Below are 26,969 nucleotides of genomic sequence, written 5' to 3'. Positions count from 1 at the left end.
TATTTTGAGGCAACTAAAATAGACTACGCCATTGACCAACAAAAACCTGGTCTAAAGTCTAAAGTCAATGGCGCAATAGTGTTTTTTGTTATTTAAAGAGCGCATTAGTAATATGCGCCTAAACGGGACGACAACGCGGGTTTGCTTATCACATACATGAATGGCAGCAGCACAAAAATGCTTTTAAATATGAAAGATTAAAGAATTGAATGTAAAAGATTATTATTGAGTCTCTTGGACATAAATGAGGACAGATTATGAGACGTTAGAATGCAGATGGTGCGTGCGTACGATCATGGACCCTCCTGATGACGAAAATGACATCATGCGTACGGCGCACGTACACGGACAGCCCTAATATACTTTCGGCTTTAGCTAACACACTGTTAAGGAAGATGCTTTAGGATTATTTATATAGTTATACCTTACGTCTGGATAAAGTTTGAGGTCACCCATACATTAGAGGTTAGGTGTGTGAAATGTGGTAGGTGTGTTGAAGTAGTTCACCCCATTTGTATGCGATAGGAGAAGTGTGAAGTTGGCATACTTCATAACATGTTTGTCCTTTTGAAGCTTTAGAAGAACCAATCACAATTTGTTGTAAACTGAAAAAGCAACACTGTAAAAAATGTGCTATAGTTACAGTGGCGGCCGTTGACTTCTTTTTTACGAGGGCGCTCGATGCGAAGTTCGCCACAACATGTATGTAACCCGTCATGTGTGTGGTTCCTTTTTTTAAAATATGTGTTCTGCGCATCGAAAGATCATATGTGCATCACGTGTCTTGTCAAAATAAGTGCCTGCAGCAGGAGCGTCTAAAGGGTTAATGATAAAAGAGATGCTCGCGTTTGCCAGATACTCGCATAATCTCGTGCGTAATCAGAGTTTACTGTTAAGGGAGTGTCTTGCGTGCATTTTGTGAAGGTGAGCGTCTCTTTTATCATACACCGTTTTGACACGTGTGCAGCAGGCACTTATTTTGACAAAACACGTGATGCACATGGTTCACATTACGCAACAAACACATATTTTGAAAACGCAAGCAACACACATGACACTTCGAACACTTATTTTGAATTAGCGCCCCTCAGATGAGCAGTCACGAGCCGCCACTCTATAGTTATGCAGCAGTTTGCCGGTAACTTACCGTAGATTTGTTTTTATCTAATTTATTGGCAACAGTTTGTTAAAAGAAAAATAAATATTAAAGATTAACAAGTCTTTGTCTTTACAGAACAACATTTAAAAAAACAGCCTCATGCAAAGCATTCTGGGGAACAGCAATTCTCAACTCATTAACCTTTTATTATTTTTTTATTTTGTTTCCCAGAAACGCTTTGCATAATGCTGTACTTTTTTCCTGTAAAGATAAAGTCTTGTTCATGTTTATTTATCTTTGAAAAAATTGTTGCAAATAAATAAATTTAAATCTACAGTAAGTTACTGACAAACAGCTGCCAGTAATACTGTAATTTATACAGTGAAAGTTAAGATACAGTGCATTTTGGTTAAGAACAAAGAAAGTAATTTCGATTTGTAAGATCGATTTGTGTAGGGCATATTGAACATAATATTTACATGGCTTTTTACTCTTTTGACCAAATTAAACATGACATCTTAAAAGGGGCTTAAAAGTTCTCAATCTGCTCTTGCATATCCAATTATTCTGGTTTAATATGTACTACGCTAGCATTTATAAGTCCCTATGAAACGCTTTGCTGTTTTATAAACCTCATAACGCAAAAAGGAAAGCTTGATATCACAGACACCAAAGGAATGCACAGATGTATTATCTGAGCATCAATGCAAGCGTCGAAATAGACCCCCCCCCATAAATCTATTGGTGGTGGACTCGGCGCTCCCATCCAATGCTCTGCTCACGAGGCTGCAGTTCTATTTGGGAAGTTGGCAGCTCGAGGCAGAGGGGCTTTAGTCTCGCGACTCTGGAATTATGAGCAGAGCTGGTCCCACCGGCACCTTGTTTTGAACATTATTTCCGACATCTGACACCATGGAGTTCGGCACGCGCGTTTTCATCGCATTCCTCGTTTCCCAGGTAAGCGCGAGACCTTTTAATCCGTTATGTCTATCGCGTGAACGTTTCGCTGCGAGTTTTAATTTACTGCTTGAAAATTGTTAGAATAATTATTGGGCGTTCTGAAAACTCATTGACATGCACGAGTCGCGCTGCAAAATACTTCAAATTGAATTTCGGGAGAAATACGAGCTGGGTAACGAGGCACGCGCGTGATTCTTTTAATTAATTGTATCACAATAGTCTCTAATGCATTGAATATACAGTACACGCGCTACTTATCTATACTTAGTTAGACTCATATTGTTAAACTGAATAAGGAATGCATTTAGTCGATTTAGTGTCTACAAAATGCATAAATGTAATCTGAATTAGTCACTGATCAGACATGAAGGGTCTCCGTGCACGAGCAAACTGTGTCTGATCGCATCTATATTCCGCTCAGCTGTGAAGTTGCGCGCTCCTTCATCACGAGGCTCACGGAGCGCGTCTTCATTCACTCAACACGCACAAATAGGCTAAACCAAATAAACGATTCAGGAGTCAGCACTCTTCTGTGCGTTTGAGACGGCGACTTAAGAAAAGTAAAGATGTAAGAAAGCCGGTACCCAAGTCCTGAAACGAGACTAATAATGTCTATGAAAATAATCAATGGTTTTACTAGAGTAATAGTGCAGTGTGTATGTTTTTTATTTTGGCGGATTAATCCTCATATCATAGCTTGATAATAACTATGGCTACTATATTGAGACAGGGGTCTTATTTGTGGTTACTATGGTTTTACTACAAAGACTATGTATAAACTATGGTAACTGTAGTAAAACCATACATAATTTTCAGAGTGGAAACGATTAATATGTGAACAAAGTAAGCACCTGGCACTTAAATCTATTCAAATAATGTAGCCAAATGTAACGTTAACTAACAAACGAATGATTTAGGAGTAAATACTAAATGGACATCCTGTTATAGCTCCATACATTTCAATTAGCGTGATTCAATTGCTTTATCTTTCCTAAATCAAAGCCATTTATGTCTTGAAGCTCGTTTTAAAGACCACCAGCTGTCTCTATCAGTCACCTGAGGCTGTTCATACTGCAGGACTATTAATATTGTCTTGTTATTTTTATGCACTGTTGTACATTACATAATTGGAGTCCAAATACAGTAGTCAATGGAGGAGAAGGGAGACCTCCCTTTGTTTCGCCCCCTTCTGCTTTTAAAATGTTGATCTGACTCATTGCATCTGGCTTTTGCATGCATGATCATGACAACAGGTGCGTTGATGCTCGTAGCTTAAGTTTCTTCATAATTTTTCATTTAAAATGCTACTCAGATGTGCTTGAAAGTTGAAAATGACATGCATATGGGTTTCCTTTTAGATACATGTTGATATTGACAGTCATGTTGTGTGTGTGTCTGTATGCAATGCAAGCTGATGAAAAAACGTGTAATAATAAGCCATCATAACTTTAAAGTGCATGACTTTTTTCACCACTTGATGATATTAATGTGTTTGTCTCTGCATATGTGCCCTGAGCATACGCTTGCATGCATTATTAATCATTTAATTCAACGACACTTGTACCGCTGTTTATCATTGCTGAAAGCTTCAGTCAGCAGCATTGTGCGCAGGTTAAAGATGCTTTACAGTTTGAGAGACCTGTTTTTAATTGTGTAATAATAATCATATTTCAAAACTTCTATGATTCCTCGCTGGGCTTTTACATTGGTAACTATGAATCATCACAAAGCTCTGTACCTGCAGGGAGCCTGCACAGATTACAACTTCTTCTTTTAACAATCCGTATTGGCTCCTTTGTAAAATAACCAGATTTTGTAGCTCTAAATAGATTATAACCTCATACAGTTTGCTCCAGATGATCGTCTCTGCCTCGCATCCTACCTGGCCACTAGTGCAAAATCCCTATTTACCTCTCCTGCTCCGTGTGTGATCAAGGAAGAAGTATCTTATTTATAGTCGTGCAGGTAGGGCGCCAAGTTTCCCTTGCGTATCGGCGTCTGTGCGTTCCCCTCCCACCTGCCCCCACCCCATAAATCCCTGTTTCCAAAATGAAACGTTGAGCAGTCGCGAGTCGCTGCGATGATTCAGAATAGGCACGGCATACCCGTGAGGTGCAGGAATTTATCTTCTCTCTCTGTCTTTCTCTCTTTCTCCTCCAGTGCTTTTGTGTTTTATTTTATTTGCTTATCTATTTACCCGGTTTTTCAACACAGTTTTGCAAGATGTTAAGAAATGGAAAGGGAAACTATTTCTCTTGCTATTTGTAAGTGAAGTATTTCTGTGAAAGGAACAAGCAGGCCAATATCTCAGGTTATAGATAGTGTGGCCACTTAAAGTTGCAAAGTTTTTTTCCCCTTGTGACACATATATAGGCTTTAAATCTTGTATAGGTACTTAAACGTTTTTTTTTTTATCGGTTTCCCGCTCGTAGACCTTGCCGTGTGGCACGTATGCAGTACAACTTGACGACATTGCTGCCACTTACAATTCACTTACGTGATTTATTACATAGGCGCAGCTTTAGAATGGTGTCATGTTTATTTATTGCAAGGGTAACAGGTGCACGACAGTATACAATCACACTTTCCCTCTTAGTTTAAAGGTAGCCATAGAGAAGTGACTGATTTTAGCGGTGTCCACTTAATGTCTCTAGAGCGCTCATCACCAGCAACAATACTGGGGTATTTATAGCATCCCTACTTTATGAACAGCTAGGTGAAGTAGCAACCCTCTTGCTTGGGTTATTTTTTTATTACAAAATGATTGCCAGACATTCAGTACCTTCAGATGCCTTGTACTCATAGCGGGGAAATTCGGTTGTCACTTCTCTTCTGGGTGTAGAATTGTATTTGTTTGCATTTTTAGTAGAACCAAACAGCTAGTTGTTGATGCAGAGATGCTGCGTTAGACAACAAGTCAATGTCCAAAAGAGCGTCTCTGAGGTGCTGTGCTAGAAAATTACAAAGACAGAAGCACTGTCTTTCTTCTATTCATTCATTGATGCTGTCTCTCTCTATCCTAGTTGCTCCCACCTGTGGTATAGAAGTAAGCCATACATTATGGTTCATAGAGGATATGATGTCCACCAGCAGAACCTCTATTGACTAAATGCATCGCTATTATTCTTTTGGGTGTGGTCTTCCACCGGAACAAAATTATGTTTTAGGATGCACCATATTGTCACTTTGTGTGATCTCCGTGACCTTGTAATAAAACTGATTTACGAGTCTTGTTTGAGCCATTTCTGCAACTCTTGCTTTTCTCTTTGATGTGCGCATTAAAGAAAATCTCGTCTTACCAGAGCGAGAAACTCTTGATTAATGCACACGCTAGCTGTCGAGCTCAATACGGCAAATGAAGGTCTGGTACTGTAATGATGGAGATAATGAGAGCGGACGGTCATTAGCACAACAGTGGATCTGAATGGATCACGGCTCTTGCCGACCCTCCTTTGTGCTCGCCACCCATCCTTTGCCAAGGTCACCGACTTTGCAGTACGGGTTAGGTTTGATTTGGCGTAATTGCGCATTTCCTTCCTGTAAGGAAGTTTTTGCTTGTTTGTGCGGTACAGCCGGGGGATTACATGATGCTCACTGTGGTGGTTTGGCATTTGTGTGGCATGTTGGAGGTGGTCAGAGCCTGCTGACCCTTGGCATCCCTCTCGGCTCATGGAATAAGACCCGAACGAAGCGTAGAAACAGATTTATTGTGCTGTTTGATGTGGAGGGATTGAAACGCAAATTTGTGTGTTTGTACTTATGGGTAAAGTCAAAGTCTGGAAGCTTATGGTAATAGTAAAAAGATATCAAAGCGGAAAGATTTTCTCAGCTTTTTGGGCTTTAAACTGCAGGAAAACGAGATGTCAAGAATTTGTATCATCTGTTTGCAACTTTTTAGACTGTTAGTGCACTATTTGGAGTAGAAATGCTTTGAAGATGCTCAAAAGCTGGATGTGAACAATTAATCATTTTCAAAAATGAGTAGCCGGCGGGTTGTCAGAGCGATTCGTTGACTAATCAGTCTGATATATAAGTACAAGCTGGATGAACTTATTTGAGCATATTTTTACATATTTGTCTTCTGTGGTGATGTGGTGGTTTACAGTAAATGGGCTGTGGAGGGTTAATGGAGTCCACAGTCAATCTGCATTTGTGTTGCTCATTGCTTCAACAGACCCATGAAAGTCCCTGACAGGACCAACTGTGTGGTCTTGTGATGGAGACATAGAGGCTGTTTACACTTGGCATTAACATGCGTTTTCATCAAGTCATCAAGATCACAAGTGGATGACGTTAATGCCAGGTGTAAACGATGTTCAAAACGTTTTGAGCTCGTCCACTTTCCACCACTTTCAACCACATTCAAAGTTAGTCGAAAACCCTTTCGATCGGATTGCTTTTGTAGTGTAAACACACATGGTGTTGAATGTGTTCGAAGAGCCACACGAACCGCCTTCTCTCCGCCCATTTATCTAGTCTGAGGTACTGAACACAATGTTTTACGTCTTTTCTGACTTCTGGTACAGCGCTATTTTTAGCCTTTCATTGATAAAACTAAAGCGGCTGATCTCTGCAGTTTCATTTTGAAAATTCAGAGAAAGCTCTAACATATACATGTACAAAACACTGTGCAGCATGTTTACTTACAACACAAGCAGCGGACTCCGACATAATATTAGTTCACGTCCATATAAACTCATCATTACTCCCGCTTGCGTTTGAATGACAACAGAGAGACTCGCCCACCGTCTCACAGACCACCCCCTCAAAGTATTCAGGACAGAAACGTTCAAAAAGTGGACAAAAGAGACGGATGTAAATACCAGGTGTAAACGTGATGTGTCTCTCTCGTCCACTTGTGATCCGATCGATGAAAACACATCTTAATACCAAGTGTAAACAGTGCCAAAGAGGAGTTTTGATCTGAACTAAATCATTTTTATACATTTATTACACGGTTCGTTGGAATGCTTGATTCTAATTGGCCAATCGTGACGTTTGCAGGTTTGTTATTCCCAGATAACAACTACAGTACTTAAACTTAAAATAGATGGTAACCCGGGTGCTGCAAATCATTTTGACAGGTACAGTTTACACGAAATTTAAATATAAATGTCTTTAAATAACATTTATGACATTATATTTACAAATGATTATAGATTATCCCGATGTTGTTGTGGGCAGCGCTTCGACATGTGGTGCTTTCGCACTTTCGGCGACCCCGGTTCGATTCCCCACCCGTGGTCATTTGCCGATCCCATACCCCTCTCTCCTCCCTGTACTTTCCTGTCCTCTTCTCATTCAATGTTAAAAAAAAAACAATTCCTTACCTTACTTATGTAATGAGCGGGATAATGTACAGGCAGTCAGTTGTATTGCGAACAACAAGATCCTGGGCTTCGCATCAGGTCCGATCACACTTTCCGGGCTTATTTCTGCGATGACAACCGGCTGCCTATTATACCCTACTAGGGGTGTCACGATTCTCCAAATCCTCGATTCAATTACATTTTCGATTCTAAGGTCATGGTTCGATTCGATTCTCGATTTTAACTTTTTTTTTGAAAGAACAGGTTGCTATGCCATTTGTATACTAGACTTTTATGAATTATAATATCTGACCTTAAATTCGGAGATGCCCTGCCATGTTAGTCTGGCTGCCAGTGGAAAAATATGGTACACACACATACCTGATAAAACAAAACTTCCTGTCAGATGAACATTCCTGTTAGGACTTTGCACCTTAAAAACGCAATTTTATTACCGTCAGACGAGATTGTGAGACTATTCCCCAATAAGTCATGTTTAAATGCTGTTTTCATAACTCTTAAGCAACTGAATTAAGTTGTTGTGAAACTTAAACAGATCTCAGTTCAGAGAAACGACCGGTCCTGGCACAGACGCCGCTCTGCTGTGCACGTGACATGGGGGCGTGGCAGCATCGACGATTCCATTTTTTTATTTGACGTACCAGGTTTTGACAGAATTTCGATCAATTTTGATTTAAAAATTGAAATCGTGACACCCTTACACATAAAACAAACAAACAAACAAACAAATCAAATGGCTCTTCTGTCTGAGTGGGCAGTTTTTCACAGTTCAAGCTGTGCAAAGTCAAAGTTGGCAGTCAAAGGTGCGGCTACCTGGGCATTAGCTGAAAGTGGATGAAGAGTATCGGGCTCTTGCAGCGTTGGTTTAGCAAAAAAACATTTCACGCTGTCAGTCCTCTTATTTCACGAGATTCTGCCGATCTCTCCGTCTTTTCCTCTCCCCCTGACTATTTTCTCTCTGTTTGCAGAGATCATCCCTCCGTCAGGCAGATAATTGTGAGGAGAGCCACAAAAGCCTGAATCTTCTAATCCACTTCTCAAACACGCTGTATGGCAGCATTGGCAGGCAAGGCCTGAAAAATCCCCGGCGCCTGCCTCATCCCTCCTCACTTTTTAAAACACAAGCCTTACCGTATAAATGATTTGTTTATTTGCATATGGATGTATAAGCAGTTACTGCTGGATCATTTTACTCAATAATATCACGGACATCTCAGTTTGTACCTGCTTGATGCAGTTATTAACCGTGTGTGTGTGGTTTGTGTATGTATGGTGTTTGTGTGCCGAGGCGCTGTGATTCGTAGAGGCAGAAACAATATGGAGATGGGTATCAGAGACATGCACACGTACACAGATTTCACTGTGAGGACAACAGAATGCCGCGGTAAACATGATAGGTGTTTATCTTTAGATGCTTATGCTGCACATTTCCTTATGTATTAAAAGAGGAACGGAGAATACTGATGACAGCGCAACAAAGAAAGCCTGTCTGTGGGTTGTCTTGAATGAGAGAGACGTTGTTGGGTATGATTGAAGTAGATAAATGGAAGACAGTTCTTTTTTGCCGTGATTTGAGATAAGATGGGCATAGTGAGGCTGGCCACCGATGTTCTGATCTCTCATAAATGTCATGTCAACCTCAAAATTAAACAGTTTAACAGGCAACCTTGAAATTTTTAAGGATGTTGACTTGTTGAAATGCATTCACAGTACTGTACGGACTCGAAGCTAACCAAAAGTCTCAATTTCCTCTCTGTTGAATCTCATTGCTGCATAGAAGAAGTAATTGAGATAGTAAGCGGATCTTATTTGTGAATTTTCTTTAATAAAGACATCACTCACATCCGCCTGTCTTCATTTTCCACTCGTGTATTGATCCCTTTCCTATATTGCGCTCGTGCATTTCAAAGCTTTAGGTGGACTGTGACATCTCTCTCTCTTCTTCTCCAGCCCTGTTTTTCAGACGGGCAGATTGAAGAGACGTCAGCTTTTCTCCCGTTCCCCACTCGGCTGTACCCCCTCGCTCCCAGCTCCCTCTGTTTTCTTTAATTTGCAGTGATTCACAGCAGATCGCCTCAGCTAAGTGCCACATCTGAGAGAGGGCAAATCAATCTCTGCCTTGCAATCTCAACCCCCCCCCCTCGAATTCACCCCACTATCCACACCCGTATTACTCGCGTCCACCATCTAGATGGCGATATAGTGCCAGCAATTCTGAAAGGACAATGCAGTGACACCAACATTGGTTAAAAAACAACAGGTGAACATCAGCACCACTGAAAAAATGTGTGCGTTAGGGGATGTATATTGAAATAGTATGTGTTTAGAAGAACCTCAAATGGGAAATATATGGCTGTTTAGATGCAGTAAGATTTGGATTTGTTGTGCATGATGAATTTGTTGAGTAAGTTGAAAAGCGCTTTTTTAAAACTTGGCTCTTGTTTTGAGGGCTAAAGTTCAACTGCCTGCTGTAAATGCAATCAATGTCTTAATATCAGAGAGTGTGTGATGCAACACAGCAGATAAAACATAGTTTTACTTGAGTGTGCCTGGATTGAAAGAAATGTTAAAAGTAGAAATGGACAGATATAAAATGTTTCCACCGATACGATGATAATTCAGAGTGATATCTGCAATGCCAATCTGCTCTCGATGAGCTGGATGGCACCTTGCATGGCTGACCACCGTCGGTGTATGAATGTGTTAGTGAATGGGTGAATGTGAGGCAATATGTAAAGCGGTTTGGATGGCCATTGGTCTATGAAAGCGCAATATAAATGCAGTCCATTTACCATTAAATACATTCTGAAGATTACATTTCTGAATGTTATTCACATAAAACTATGGCTTTATTTATATTTTCTATACACAGAGCTCAAATTCATTCATTTTCTGTTTTCTTTTGATTGACAGAATGTATCAGCCAAGACTATCGGCTGTTTTTGAGAAGAAAAAAAAAAATGCTTTTATCGTCCAATAACGTAATTTTTTTGGGCCGATATATGGGTGCATCTCAGGTTACAATGAAGAAAAATGCATGTTATGGTTTGCTTACGGTTCATCAATGTGTGTTGTCAACAACCCGCACTTCAGATACCATAATGCAGGTTGATTTTCAAGCTGCAGTCTATAACGTTTTTGGTTAAAAATAATTTTTATTTAAAAAAAAAAATTAATATAAAGAGTTTGGCCTTTGTACTTTGTGATCAACAAACAAACAAAAACAAAAAAATACTTTTGAAGGCATTGATAAATCTGTGGTGTTTTCTGTGGTGGGGAAGAAATGTAAGCCATCAAAATCGAATAATTTACGTGAGAGGCGCTCGGGCGAAGGAAAAATGCCTTCTGTTGCTTGTTCTCACATGACAACATCAAGCTTCTGTCATGGCTCTAGGGGATCTTATGAAAAACTTTCCATTATTTTACTTGAAGTCAACGAAAATCAAGCAGGACCAACACATTTTACAGCCGATTGCTGTCAAAAAAGTTCAGTGACGGCATTCCAAGGATGACAGCAGCAATGACTTTTAATTAATGCCACACTGTAAAAAATACTTTGCTGCCGTAAAAAAATTTTTTCAAGTAATTGAAATTTTTTACAAGTCAACTTACTATTATTTATCTTGACTAGAGATGAGTTGTAATAACTACAGGTGAGTTGTTATAACTTATAAAATTAAGTTGACCTTAAGAGTTGTGACAAATCATCTCTGTTGACATGACTTGTAAATCTGAGTTGATTTAACAAAAAATTTAAGGCAGCAAAGTATTTTTTACAGTGCATTAATTTTTTTTTTTTAATCAGTGTATACCACTAGTCAACTTAATGAATTTAACATGGCAAAGATGGATGCACATTTATATATTGATTCAATAGATTTATAGCATTTTGAAAAAAAACTAGCTTATAGTAATGATTTATAGTTGAGTTGATTTAGCTGAAAATGTCTGATATAATTTGATTCCAGCTCACATAACTGCTTTTTTGGAGCAAACGTAACTTCTGGTAAACTTCGCAAAGAATCAAAAACAACAGAGTCCTTTAAGCGTAGTTTATTTCTGAAAACAAACAAAATAAACAAGTAGATAACTTTAGTTCAAATCATGGCTAAAGCGTATTAAAAACTACAAGCCGTTTGAGCTTAGCTGGCGACTGACGTATTCCTGTGAGTGGAGTTTAGTCAAAAAACTGTTTTACTGACGTCATTAAAGCATAAAGTAGAGGGCTGTAGTCCAAACCGGCCGTTCACTGTAGGCTTTGAAAGTGGACTTCTGTTAAAGAAAATATATCGCCTGGCAGTGAACTTTGAGCTTTATCATTTTGCAGGTATTATTTATGCTCTAACAGCAACATTACACACTAACTAAGGTTTAAAAAATTGGATCAGGAAGAACGGGACCTTTAAGTTCCATCCAGATGCTTAACCACGACACAGTGCAAGCGTCCGAAGAAAAGCACCTATCCACCTGTTTCTTGAGGTAAATGCGGGGGCCGCCATCTTTGAGCTTTCCGGCTTATGACTTCCGGTGAACCACTAAAGCTAATGTAGAGATAATGGTATGTCTCTGTGCTTTTATATTTGCGTATTGAAGACCCGTCACCTCCGATTAACAACACGAAATGATTGAATATATCAGGCCACTTCTTAATTTCATCCTCACACTGGTTCATACATTTCAGGTGTAGTATTAACTGTTTAAATCATGTTTTATGCGTGCTCCACTACACCCCTCGACCGGCTGGCAATTAAAACGGAAGTCTCAGATCGGAGAGGAAATACGTTACATCACTTACTTTCGCGTTCGTAAAACAAGTGGATAGATGCAAAAATTACAGATTGCAAACTTAACTATGTTTGTAATAAGCTGCACATACATTAGCATAGAAGAGAAGTAAAGAAATCTCATAGCTATAATTTGAGACAATTAAAAACTCCAACAGTTTACTCAGAGCTTTAAGCTTCTCACTCAAAGATCCAACCTCCTTTGAAGCAATGTGTTCATTTCTAAGAAAAGACGACAAATCCTCTCTCCCGAGCAACCTTTTCTCCTCCACTATGAAAACTGGCAGGATGCTGATGCAACGGAGAGCGTTTGTTGATTAACGAATCAAAAATCTCAGAGTGTGTTAGCGTTTAAGCGGCTTTGCCGGTCTATTTTTGTGGATGGGTGCTGTTGTTGTGGATGGTTGGGAGAAAAAGTATGGACACAATTGTGAACCCTGTTTGAATGTGCATCTGTGAAGTTAAATGTCAGGCAAATTGGCCCTCATCTTCTTAAACTGTCATACGCATGCACACGCAGCATGGTTTTTTCTCTCTCCTTTGGCGTCTGTCTCTTTCTGTCTCCGTAAAGTCACAGAAAGTCTCTGGAGGCAAAGATTAGTTTTTGTGAACTTTTGAAAGATCTGACAGCCATGAAGAACTTGTTAGACCTTGGAATAAAGAAGGATGGATGTATGTTATTAAAGGTTTTAGGACTTTGTGTACTTAAGAAAGATCGTCTTGTGTATATAGTTGAGGTTAACAAGTGATGAGAACAAACAATTCTTTGTGTTAAAGAATGATCAGGAATCATTACTTAAATGGAAATTTTGAACATAGTTGGTTTTGTCGCTGATTCAAGGTGTTCATTTGCTCTTCACTACCATCTTCCAAAAATCATCTTGAGCTGGTACAGTATGACCAGCTGGCATTTGGTTTGGGTACCATCTGGTAGACCCTGATCCACCATTACAAAATAGCTGGAAACCAGCTACCAAAATACAGCTTAAGATGGAAACATATAAGCAAAATATTTGACACTGATTGTATGATTTCCCATACTGTCAATATCTGATCTGAGCAAAGCCCATTTGCAAAATGTATAGGTGGGTGAAGATATGCATTGCATTAGATTTGGTTTGCATTAGAATTTCATGTCTTGGCTGTCATACTCTGCTCACCCTGCATGCTTTGCTGGACACAATTTTACGCTCCTTTGGGCTCATATGCACGGCCTGAGCCTTGCTTCTCTTTTTGCCAGCTATCATACTGCCCGAGCATCACGTAAGTTAGATAGTTAGCAGCATCTCTCTATCTCACTGTAGCAGTATGGATGACTCATGTCATGACCTCTGTCAGCCTTTACATACGCCATCAATCTGTACAAGCACCCTAGATTGTTTATCTTATCTTTGACAGTATCAACAAGAGGTAATTTAGCATTCAGCAATGCAAGAGACGGGCAGCGCAACAGAACAAAACATCCACTTTTCTGTGACTTCACCGCCTTATTGAAGTGCCAAAGGTTTTGTTTGCTTAACAAAGCACATTGCTTAGCTTCACATCTTTTATACAATGAACTAGGTACTGATTTAGTTTTGTGCAGATGGATGTGCGAATTCTTGTTGCCGTCACTTACATTTTTTCAAGTTCAGTGGTAACCGAAAACATTGGGTTTTTGATTTTTCTCATGTGATCGATAGCGCGGACACAGCGACTGTGTTGCATCTCAACATTGCTTTCAGTTCCTCCAATTAAACTCTGTTTTAAAGGGTGTCTTCTGGAGATGTCAGAAGTCTCGGTATTAGTGTCAGACATTTTCCTCTGAACCGCTCACCCGTTCAGCATGACGAATTGAGGGAACAATAACAAATGCTGTCTAATTCTGCTCAGTGGACATTTAGTGTCAGGGTGTAGCCCGGCTGTTCCACCCCCCCACGGTCGTTTCTGGCTGGTGGTCACGTGGTGATCGTGTCCTGAAGCGCCCAAGTAATGATACCGGAAAAAGACACAGCTGTCGTCACACGCCTTTTTAAAAATTAAGATTGCGCCAGTGGCATTTCCAACCGCCAGAGCCCGTCCTGTTTTTAGTGGCCTTCACTTACAAATCCTCACCTTTCTCTACACAGTAAGAAGATTGTGTGTGGGTGGGTGGGTGAATGCAGGCATGTGCGTGTGACACATTTACTGGCCTTGTATTTTTAGCATCGCTTAATGAACATGAAGTAAACTGGACAATTGCAGAAGCCTTCCATTAAATATTAAAAGAGTACTGATAATTATTAACACATTCTTTGATGTGTGTTTTGTAAAGGACTTTTATTAAATTCTGAGGTTTTGTAGTAAACTTAAGATAAGAGAGGAAATTACTTTGTATTTTTAAATACAATTTGTAATTAATGGACCATTAATGGACTATGGACCATTTTTTATGTATGTCCTGAATAAAGAATATGATAATAGCATTTTTTTACTTAATCCCTTACTGTATGAATTCTTTGCAATTTCTCAGCAAACAATTTTGCATTTAAAAGACGTCTTATAGCCATCTAGACACAGCCTTAATGTCCTCTGTAGGCTAAAAACAAGACAAAATGTGGTATGTCAGTAAAATTTAAAGGCGCCTAACCGTAGGGCTGTCACAATTATGAAATTTGGCTGACGGTTAATTGCCTAATAAATTGTGATGATTATATATTATGATTAATTTTTTGGTTTGTTCATGAAATAATTTTCACACATTGCTGTGATTATTTAAATAAAATGTTTGCAAGGTTTACCTGGCAGTAAATATTAATACACATAACACATATTTAAAAGTAATTAATACATTTATTTTTAATGAATTTATTAATGAAAATATCTCAAAAACAGAAAATTCATCATAAGGAATAATCTGAAAAATAAAAAAAATAAAAATGCAATCAAAATAAACTCAGGCCTTAAATAGTAGCCAATCCTACTAAGGTCATATTAGTACTGGACCACATGTCTGTAGTGTCTGCAAAACATTAATTCCTTACAGATCCTTAAGAATAGCATCTTTTATTTCCCTAAATTTGGAATTGCTGTTTTGGAAATGTTCGTTTTACCTGGCAGTTCATACTCTTATCAAAAGTTTTGCAGCATTTCTTTAAATGCTGTTTTTCCACTGTATTGAATGGCTTTGCAATGTTTCGCGTTAAACTGTTAGTAAAGGGGCAAAATCTGATACGGTCTCATTTATTCCGGTGCTGCAGCTCCCCCTTGTGTTATTTAGAGAGATGTGCAATCATTGCGGTGATCTTAAATCATCGCAGTGAGGTAAAATAATCATGAGGAGACGATTATTTAATCATTGTGACAGCCCTACCCAACCGTCCTTTTAACTAAACAATACAAAACACCCTGTAATCTCTGTTGACTTTACTTGCATGATATAATATTATTTGGGAAAAACGACATGTAACCAAATTCATTTATATTTTGGCTAGAAGTGGGTTACTAGCCGGACTACCAGGTCTATGGTTAACCTAGATGATGAAATGACGGCTATTGCTTGCTGGGTTACATTTATGCATTTGGCAGGCAGTTTAATCCAAAGTGATTTACATGTATAGTGTTGTACATTATACATATATATTGTGTTATGAGTTGAATAAGTATGTGTGCTCTTTGGGAATCAAAGTCGTGACCTTTGTGTTGCAATGCCCTATGGGAAGGAGAATAAATTTAATTTTCTTGCTTCTGACTGTTTGTACAAAGTTTGGATAAATACTGGATTTTTGTCAAACCAGTGTTGGGTCAAAAAGGAAAAAAATTTTTTGGTGTTAAATTAGTCCGGAAAATGTTAATATTTGATCGAACTATGGGTTCAAACAACCCAGCATAGGTTAAATTGCAACCCAACCTTTGTGACCCAACACTGGATTGAATATAACCCAAGTATTTTAAAAATGACATATTTCACCTTTCATTATCACTGTATTATTCTAAGTATTATTCCTTTTTTATTTGGCATACTGTATGTCAATATATTGTTTTTTTGGATAAGCATTCATTAAGCTGGGTTGGACTTCAATCCAGGATTTGGATCAAATAGTTGCTTACGGCATTCGAGGCCTCCTAATTGCCGAAGAAACATTTTGGAGCATCTTGAGCCCATGTGGCTTAATGCAGCAGAAACAACGGCCATTAAACATGTCCAGGGTGAGAGATTCTCTAGATGCCTGCGCCTGTTATTTTTAGTATGTGAACACACAGTGTCTGTAACAGCGCCTACTCCACACGACCATTAATCCCTCTCTTCTGGGCCTGACAGAGTTGCTTTATTTTCTTAATGACCTGTTTACTCAGCCATGTTTATGTGTAGCTAAGAGGTCACAATCCTGTGTGCTTTCCTTAAATGCCTCTGGAATCCAGTGTGTCATTGCAAGAAATCTGGTTGCCGCATTGTGATTCGTATTTCGGGCAAGCTTAACTTTTCTTGCATGCCTCCGCATTTTTGCTCATTTTGCATATTGGAAAAAAAATATTATGCCCTAACAGTCTGAAGGTAATGCTTATGGTGCTATAGCAGAATTATGTAGGGATGAGTCACAAAGATGGACATTTTTTAGCAGAGCTACTTAAGCTGCTGTGCACAAAGGTTGCAACTTTATATTCATTCTCTTTAAATCACAGCTGATAAATGTCTGCATCTATAAACCATAGTAATAGCATGGTAGTTTTTGTAAATGAAAGTATACAGGAGAAAAAAACTGAATGTGTTGAAGACAGAGGTTATGCAGAGGAGAAAGTATATCTCCTGTTGGACTACCTGCAGGTGATGGGCCGATGGCTTGATTGGAGGAAAGTGAATTGTGGCTCTGCAATGGACCCTGACAGGCACATCTCCCAGCCAAAGATTTACCCTCCATCTTCCCTACGCAGGTCGCAAGACAATCCACCGGAGCCAATGAATATTTATAGTGCAGACGATGGGAACGGTTGATTAGGGGTTTGTTGGACTTTCTCTGTGTTTTGAAGTTAAAGGTGAACAAGAATATAAAACTGTATTTACCTCATCATAGCTGAATTATTAGAGCTCTGTACATATCATGAGTCTTAAACAATAATGTTTCCTCATTCTTATGTAAATCTCTTGCATAAAGTCAGCCAAAAAACAGGCCAATCTCAACATAACACCGACAGTGACGTAACAATCGAGATATACACCCCCAACATTTCTATGTACCCGCTCATGTTTTAGGCCAGCCAGACGTACACCCAGCCAGACGTACACAGCGGAATCATCGAGTTTTGCAGGTATTGAGAAGAAACAAGCAAGGACGTAAATGGCAAAACATGGATATAAATGTTATGTTCCAGTCAAAACCGCAATTCAATCTAAAGCTGTTTGTTTACTCTGGCCATTTCACCGCGGACAGTTTTTTGAACCTGGAACAATATCAAGCAGGCTTCACTTCTCAGCATTTGATACTAAAAAAGGAGACAATATAGCCATTATAACCCCTACAACAAACTGTAAGAAATTATTTTATTACTGTTGATTTCAGTTTAGTTTAAAGTTTCTTAGTGAGCAAACAACATTAACAATAATTTACCGTCTTGTCGAGATCGAACGCAAAATGCGTCTGTAGTAAAGTTAACCTTAGCTATTGATACCAAACTAAATGGCATAGATTGTATGACAACCTATTTACGTAGAGGTTTATATTCATAACTGCCTTTGTTTTTATATAATACTATATAGGGGAGAGCGGGGCACAACCTAACGCATTTTGGTTTTGGCTCAATCATTAAAAAATTTTGTTTGATTAATTATATTTTTACACAAACAATACACACATCTCTGCTACAAATTTGAAGTTTGTTTCTAGTACTTACCATTCTTGGACAATTACACCAAATGTGACAGAAGTGCAAACGTTACAACTTACCCCATAGGTGGGGTTAATTGTAACAGGCAGGGGGTTAGTTGTAACACTTGCTAAAAATTAAGTTTGCAGGCAAATATTTCAATACTATTTTGTCTATATACTTGAAGTGGATATTGTTTATATATCTGTCTATATTAGACAGACATCCACACTGTATTCATCCATCCAGCCCTTTTCTAACAACAGTTCAATTATAAATGAATACAAATGTCTAAATATGTGAGAAAAAGCAGTACAATTATGACATTTTTTTATATGTGACCCAGTCTGTAATAACCATACTACAGTTTCAAAAATAAAATTCTGAGATAATGAGCATCAAAGTCTGATTTTAGCCATTCATTTCATTATGATTTCAATCTTTGACGTGACCTTATTCAATCAATATTAAAGATATGAACAAAAATACATTTGACACACGATTTTTAATAAGACAGGCACATTTATTTTGTTGGCAGCCAGCAATCATTCGTGTGTAGCCTATTTAAAACAAGGGCAAGAATTACGCTAATGTTAGTGTTTTTCATATCGTAAGTGCTGAGGGGTTAGTTGTAACACAGCGTTACAATTAACCCCGCTTGGTCAAAATATTTTCAAGCCCACCAAAAAAAGTCACGAGCTGCAGACATATTTCAAAACTATGCTATGTTTTAGTCAACAAGACACTGATTAATATGACATAGCATTGGATTTGGTATCTTACACACCCAACTTTGAAAACGAAAAAAAAAAAAAAAAATATGATGAAAAAAATAACTTACATGCCACCAAAACACTTGTTCATCAATAACTCTCTGGAAAAACATTATATATTTCCAATAATTTGCGGGAGATCATCTTTTGGCAGCATGAAAAAAATACTAAAAACAAACAAACGCTCAACCTTGTGCAACAATGTAAACAGTCTGTGTTACAACTAACCCCGCATTAGTTTTTGCCCCGCGCACCCCTACTAACTGAAGTGCGCGTGTTTTTGTGTCACTCACCTTATAGGCGCAAATTAATTTTATACTTGACATTAGGAAGTTTTCCCTGAGAAACACGACTATCTGACAACAGTTTGCATTTATCCAGAAACCACTCAAATAACACGACAGCTTTGTATAGAATCGTTACAGTCATAACGTTTCTGTCTCCATCATAATTAAATACATCCAGAAAAACGTGTTTGTCATTTAACATTTAAATTAAAACAGCATGTAAAAAGAGGTGAAGAGGTAAGCTCCAGTTATGTACACATTTTGCGATTAAGTCCTGAGATGATGACATGACATGACCCTTGTTGGGAAACATCCAATCAGAGCGCAGCTCATTATTATTATTATTCATGACCCTTTCAAATAAGGTAATAACAGGCCATTGCATTCTAAGGGCAAATCCTAGGATTGTAAATGGACATGTAAAACTGTATCTGGATCATTTTATTACTTCAAAAGCCATAACTTATATTTAGATATCAAAGAACAATGTAACATATTATTTAAATCCATCCTTGGTCACCTTTAAAGCTAGAAGGAAAAGAAATAAAGTGACTCCTATTTTCTTGTTGTCATTTCTTCTGAAATCCATGTGCAAACAAACTAGTGAATGATCCCATTGGTGTTACTTACATTCACACTAAAATTATCCAAATTGACCATACTTTTGATAACTTGTTTTGCAAATGTGAAATTCTTGTGGGCATTTGACAAATGTGAAATTCAAGTGTATTTTCTGTAAGGGGATACCAAAATATCTCACTTTGATTTTGATACAGGACACGGCTAAATGAAATTATAATGACTGTGCCAGAAATAAGCTTTGGACACTTGTTCAGCCGATTTCATCTCGCGTCTATTTAAAGCTCTTTCCCAAATGTAATTTACCTCACCATCATCTTCATCAAGCATTGTGAGCTAGCAGAGAGATTAGATCTTTCCTGCACACACTGCTAACTTCACACATCTCCAAGATTTGCATATTCATCATAACACAGGTGCTTCTGGGATTGCATCCAAACGTGATATATAACTCTCCCATTGATTATTTTTATTTACTTCTTTCATTACTTTCATTGTTGATCCATCGACCACACCGTTAGTGAGGAAATTATTTGGTGCCGTTTGGAATTTCGGAGCGGCCTGTTACATCTTTTTCTTAAGAGATTTGCCTTTGTCAATAACCCTTTTTCCTCAGGCATGCTATTGGTTTTTTGGTGTTATAGAGAAAAATAAACTCTGATGGATGAAGATGTTTTTAGACAGTGATCATAGTTGGTTCCTCAGCAAACATTTTCATTAAAATGTCATATATAATGACTCACATTAGCAGTAGATGCATTCTGGTATTTTCTGCTTCATTATACAAGTTACACAATTGCTCTCACTGAGACTTTTAAAACGTTTTTTTCAGTTCCAAGAGAACGTCAAAACTTCTAATGTGAAATGATTGACTACGAGAGGGAGAGGTATGTAATTTAAATAATAGACTTTATTTCTACTTCCATTACCAATCACAGAGGTGAGACCGTAACATTAGTTGTGACCGCGTCTAATGCATTATTAGAAATCTGCTACATTGCATACAATAACGTAAGTGGCGCCATCAACTTTGCATAACTGCAATGGATTAGCTCCTAATCTAATGATGTCTTTGACTTCAGCATAATAGCATGTAAATGCATCGATTGAGGCAGCACCTGTCGCTCTCACGCCTTCCTCAAACGTCTTTGAGACGGGAGATTAAAGAAAAAGAGATGTTGCGCTCTCGTTATTGTTTTCTACTGTGGTTTTTATCGCAACAACAGGAGCATGGGACTAATAGTCAGCCCCACCACAGGGAATAACAAATCACATTTGCGTTTGAGTTCGGGTGCACGGCGTCAGGATTTTTAATAGTGTCAGTGCTGTTACAGGGGACTTCATGCTTTTGAATTTTACCTGCACAGTGAGAGAAACAGAGAGACGTGCTTTGGTTGTGTTATGGTGTGGGGAGTGTCTGCAATGTAAATGGAGTTTGGATGTTTGAATTCATAGAAATGACACAGGCTGATCGGAATTTAATTAAAGGAGACATTTCACAAGACTTTTTGAAGATGTCATATAAATCTTTGGTGTTCCCAGAGTACGTATGTGAAGTTTTAGCTCAAAATACCATATAGATAAATTATTATAAGATGTTAAAATTGCCGCTTTGTAGGTGTGAGCAAAAATGTGCCATTTTGGGGGTGTCCTTTTAAATGCAAATGAGCTGATCTGTGCACTAAATGGCAGTACCGTGGTTGGTCAGTGCAGATTAACCAGTTACAGGACAAAGATCATGGGCTATCCCAGCGAATTTAGCCGATCGTTATTGTTTACTTATTTCATGTAAAAGATTTCACTTAACACAACAAACAATACATTATTAGAAATGTCTAAGGCTCCAGCATTTGTATTTCAGGGTTTATTTTATTTAGAAAATCTTATAGTAACATTAATGCTTTTATTTTTGTCACGAGTTATGAAAAGGAAAATCGGAGTTCATACTTGTAAAATGAAATATGACCCTCAGTCACATTCTTTGAGAAAAATATAATGCCTGGTCGTCATGAAAGCACTTCACAAAAGAATATCCCACTGGGATTTTGGTTCAAACTTGTGCATGTTTGTAGAAATATTGATTGATTTTATATGTTTACTTCAAATTTCTAAAGATGGGAATAATATTTATTCAATTTTTAGTCCAAACACGGCGATATTAGCCACTCATGTTGTTTTACTGATATTTCCAATAGTCTATTCATCCATACGTGAAGCCTGAGGGCGCCCTGGTACAGAGACAGTCCAGATTTGACACATGAACGAGAGGTTGTATGGTGTCATCATACAACCTTATATGGGCATAGCCCCCCTAATGCTATTACATGCACATAAAGAAGTTTGGATGGATATTATCGGTATTGATGTATCGGCATTGATATATCGGCATTTATATATCAGCGTTATTATCTGACATTACAAGGGGAGCCAAATTTTAATGATCTATTTTTTCACATGCTTGCAGAGAATGGTTTACCAAAACTAAGTTACTGGGTTGATCTTTTTCACATTTTCTAGGTTGATAGAAGCACTGGGGACCCAATTATAGCACTTAAACATAGATAAAAGTCAGATTTTCAAGGTTGAAGAGACTGTTATGTAGAGACAATAGCTGCATTTCCATTAAAGATATGTGCAAAACTTTTGCATTATTTTCTAAATATTGACATCATCTATTGTGAAATGACAGTGTTTCCATTAACTAATGTTATGCGACTGAAACTTAATTTTGTTGTCTCATGATAATTAATTCCAAAATCCATGGCGATGAGTGTGTTCGACTTTGTGTCCGACATGCAAATGACATAAAAATACAGCGAGAGCAATTCGGGAGTTGACTACTCTGTATGCTTTCAAGTCGCTTTCACAGTATTTTGATATCATTCAAATGTCTGTATGTTAAAAATCTTGACGCCATGCACCCGAACTCAGACACAAATGTGATTTTTTTATTCCCTGTGGTGAGGTTGACTGTTAGTCCCATGCTAGTCTCAGCCTCAGATGTAACGCCCACAGATTGTTGGCTAAACGTCTGATGTTTTTCGTACACTTTTTTGGAAACCCTGTGGGAATGTCGAAGTCATCTTTGATTGGTTTAAATAAACCGGATTTCCAGGAGACGCGAGTGTCGCGATTAGTTTCGGTCCCTGGAAGACAAAGCTCTGACGTTCCATTGAGGAAGAGAATCAGTCGTGTTCACTTGGATAATAATGACCAGTTATCATGATCAGCTAAACATTGGATTCTCAAAAATATGCAAAGTTCGCAGCATAGAGTTTCTAAAAGACGTTAAAGAGTTTTGCTTGAGGCAGTTAGTGGAGTCAAAAAGTTCAGTTCTCCTGAATTGCTTGTAGGTGTTAAAAAGTGATGAGAGATCTTTAACGGGAGCGTCTCATTGGTGTGGCTGTTGATGAAGTGAACAAGGCTGTTCTATGGTGAGTAATTTTGTTTATTTAGTTGCCATTCGGTTGCGACTTGTTGCCAGCCGGCTTGTTATTTTGGGGAGTCCGAAACGTGAAACAAACTGTGAATTTTTGGGTGAACGATCGCTTTAAGGGTTTCATTAGACAAACCTCAAAGGGACCAAGTTCAGTTCTCTGTGGCATTTCTTCAAATGGCAGGGTCTCCGAGGATTGATTCGGCTTTTGTAGGCCATAATGGGAACATAGGGAGACTTTTACTCCCAGTCCCAGAGAAAAGGTCAGATAAGGCGAGACTTGTGTGTCTACATGTTGGGGAAAACAGAGTGTGTGAACTACAGAGTTGGGCTGTGTACGAGTATTGCCCAAGGGGATTGTTGATTAGTGTGTACTGTAGGTCTGTTGTGTCTGAGTTTTACAGTAATCCCTCCACGGAAGCAAGTGTAAACTTCTATCCCCAGAGTCTGGCATTAGGCAGAGAGAAAGATTTAAACTAACAATGCTTAACTTTATTGTATTGTGTGTCACCTTGTACCCAACCCAAAGTTTGACACAAAAAGACTCGAGAATGTCATAAGAAGATGTCATAGGTGTGGCCTGGAATGAGTGGATGCGAAATGAAGTAGGAGGCTGTTGAAGATGCAAAACAAAGGTTATTTCATGGTAATAAGCTTGTGGTTTTAGAGTAAGCTGGAGGCAAAACATATAGGGATGGAGCAATAAAAACATATCTATATGGATGAAAAGGTGTTTTATGAAAATGAGACTGCAGGCAGTAACCAAGGTGATGTGTACGTCTTTGGCATATAAATCATGATTGAAGATATTCCCTTGAGCTTTTTATAACCTTTCGTGGATGAAGAAAGACATGCAGCCTCATGATGGCATCTGTTATTCAAATCAAGACAACATAAAATCTGAGATATTATAATAAGCATATGAATATGTAGGCACTATGCCGTATATAAAAATAGATTAAATGATACAATTTAATTTGCTTTTTGTTTAATGAGGGCTGTTCGCATCTCTGGCTTGACAGTTACTCCTTAGATATGTCTATCAGCTGTCAAGACAATTATGTGTTATCTGAAAAGTACATAGAGAATGGGGCTAATTGCCACAATGAGCTATATCTCAGTTACTAAGGCAAATTTGTTCGTTTTTTGTCATTTGGTGGTATTTCCTAAATCATTTTGTGTTTCGTATTTGCTTCACTGTTTAAATTTCACTGCATACAAAATATGTTGTTTAAAGGGACACAGCACTTTTTTAAAAAAATATGCTAATTTTCCAGCTCTCATAGAGTTAAAGGAACAGTATGTAAGAAATTTATATCAAGTAATCATAAAATGGCCCTGATATGTCACTAGACATTAAGAAATCATTTTCATTTCAAATACTTATATCACTGACAACAGTGGTCCGGCCAGGATATTGTCATTTAAAAAGTGGAGTTGCAGCCCTCAACTGATGTTTATGTTGTCGTTTTGTGTATTGGCCACCAGTTGGGTGATTGCAGTACCAGTTTTAGCCACAAGTTTTGTGATTGCAATACCAGTTTTGGCCACAATCCTACATACTGTTCCTTTAAACATTTGATTTTTACAGTTTTGGAATCCATTCAGCCAATCTCCGGGTCTGGCGGTACCACTTTTAGCATAGCTTAGCATAATCCATTGAATCTGGTTAGACCATTAGCATTGTGCTAAAAAATAATCAAAGAGTTTTGATATTTTTCCTATTTAAAACTTGACTCTTCTGTAGTTGGAAAATTAAAAGTTGTGATTTTCTATGCAGATATTATGGCTAGGAACTATACTTTCATTCAGGCGTAATAATCAAGGACTTTGCTGCTGTAACATGGCTGCAGCAGGCGTAGTGATATTACGCACTGCCCGAATATAGTCCCCTTGGTTTTTTCAATAGCAGGGGGCCATATCTGCCTAGAAATGTACACCTTTTAATTTTTTGTGGGTCTTAGTAAACAATGTAACTACAAAAGAGTCAAGTTTTAAATAGGAAAAATATCAAAACTAAGGCGCGATGCTAATGGTCTAATCAGATTCAATGGATTATGCTAAGCTATGCTAAAAGTGGTACCACCAGACCCGGAGATCGGCTGAATGGATTCCAAAACGGTAAAAATCAAATGTTAAACTCTAGGGGAGCTGGAAAATGAGCATATTAAAAAAAGTTTTCTGTTGTGACAACTTGCCCCATGCTGCATTATATGTCTTTTTTTAATCACGTTGCTACGAAAGTTGTTCTGTTACCTAATTTTCCATTAATCTTAGAAAATAAGTCCAAATTCATATGCTAAAAGTTTTTTGTCAAGCCTTAAAGGAATAATCCAAGGAATAAAACACAATGAATTCTTTAAAATCTTTCTTAAGGAAAACAACCCACACAAGTGAATGTCACTGGCATTTCACTCTTCATATTCTCTTTCATTTTGTAAAGCTGTATTCTGTCTGTCCTCCCACTCCCCCTCTCTGACCTCAGTAATAATCACATCCTGGTGCCCACCTGTCCAGTTCAAGCATCAGCCTCTTGGACAAGGAAACAGGCAGCGCTGTTTGGATGGTGAGGCCTGGGAGCAAAAGCTTCCACTTAGGGGAATAGAGGATGATTCATGCTTCATTAGAGTGTGGTGAAGGCTATGAGGCTCTTTTTACCTTCAGGAAAAAGAGTAGAACAGTGCATTCAACCATGAGAGAGATAAGAAATTAGAGTCACAAGAGAAAACAGAGGTACCTTTCTGGAGGTAGAAATAATCGGTGAATCTGTAATGCTGTTATTGAAGCCATAACCACAGCACACACAGGCTGCATTTACACTGCAAGTCTTCATACTCAATTCCGATTTGTTGACTATATCAATTTTTTACAGTAAACCCTTGGCAAAACAATTTAAGGTAGACATACTGTCCTGGTACAGCTAAAGCTGCAGAGGAATTGCAGTGGACCCAGACGCAAAGGTTTATATACAAGATTATAACAAGCCTTCATCCTCCATTGCGCTTCTGATTACCCGATTATATCCGATCTTTGCCACATGAGAGAAAAATTTAGAATTTAGTTACTTGAACCATGCAGGATAGCCTTAGTCTACAAAAACAGAAGCTGTGGTCCAAAACCCAATGAATATGACTAAAGATGCACTTATCGACCGACCAGAGACCGGAATTGACCAATTTTATGCATGATCGGCCTGACCGGTCGGTCAGTCCCACGACAATCTGATTTCGAGCCGGTCTTTTTGTTGCCAGTGGTGCAAGCAATCACAGCCACACACACTCGCAGTGTAAGCAGCACCTGACCCATCCAACAGCAGCATTCATTTAATTTCGTACAAAAATGTGATCCATTTGACATAAAGACTGCTACTCGAACCGCCCCCACAAATCGCTCCGTAATTACACTGTGGTTTCAAATTGATGCAGTGATTTTTTGCTTCACTTTGACAGGACAAAAATAGAGTTGATCAGGTACTAAAGTACAGCGCTGTCACAAGTTCATTGTGTTATCATCTCATATTTAAACATCAAATGTCAATGATACCGCATACATCTTGACTGAGAAGAGATGAGAGCACGACACAGCTAATTGCTTAAATGATAGCAAAAAACTTAAAGCTGCTTATTAATGTTATGAGTCCGTGTGCTTTGACTGGACGTGTTTTGAAGCATGCTGTTATGATCGTGCACATCCACAGGCGCATACACGGGAGTTAAACTTTTTGTCCAGTACATAACTTGGATTAAAGGAACAGTATGTAGGATTGTGGCCAAAACTGGTACTGCAATCACACAACTGGTGGCCATTACACAAAATGACAACATAAACATCAGTTGAGGGCTGCAACTCCACTTTTTAAATGACAATATCGTGGACATACCACTGTTCTCAGTGATATAAG

General features: G+C 38.4%; 1 protein-coding gene across 1 annotated transcript in view; it reads left to right on the top strand.

Moving 5' to 3' along the window:
• The first annotated feature begins 1,871 nt into the window (after positions 1-1,871).
• The window catches only part of cdh13 (cadherin 13, H-cadherin (heart)), a 433,135-nt gene continuing 408,037 nt past the window's right edge, over positions 1,872-26,969 (top strand). The window contains exon 1 of the mRNA XM_065278811.2: positions 1,872-2,056. Within this exon, the coding sequence (XP_065134883.2) occupies positions 2,012-2,056 (45 nt within the window). The 5' untranslated portion in view covers positions 1,872-2,011. The remainder of the gene's footprint in view (positions 2,057-26,969) is intronic.

This window comes from Paramisgurnus dabryanus, chromosome 9, assembly GCF_030506205.2.
Source record: "Paramisgurnus dabryanus chromosome 9, PD_genome_1.1, whole genome shotgun sequence".
Taxonomy (NCBI): Eukaryota; Metazoa; Chordata; class Actinopteri; order Cypriniformes; family Cobitidae; genus Paramisgurnus; species Paramisgurnus dabryanus.
The sequence above is the reverse complement of the archived record's forward strand: the minus strand, read 5'-3'. Positions and strand labels throughout refer to the sequence as shown.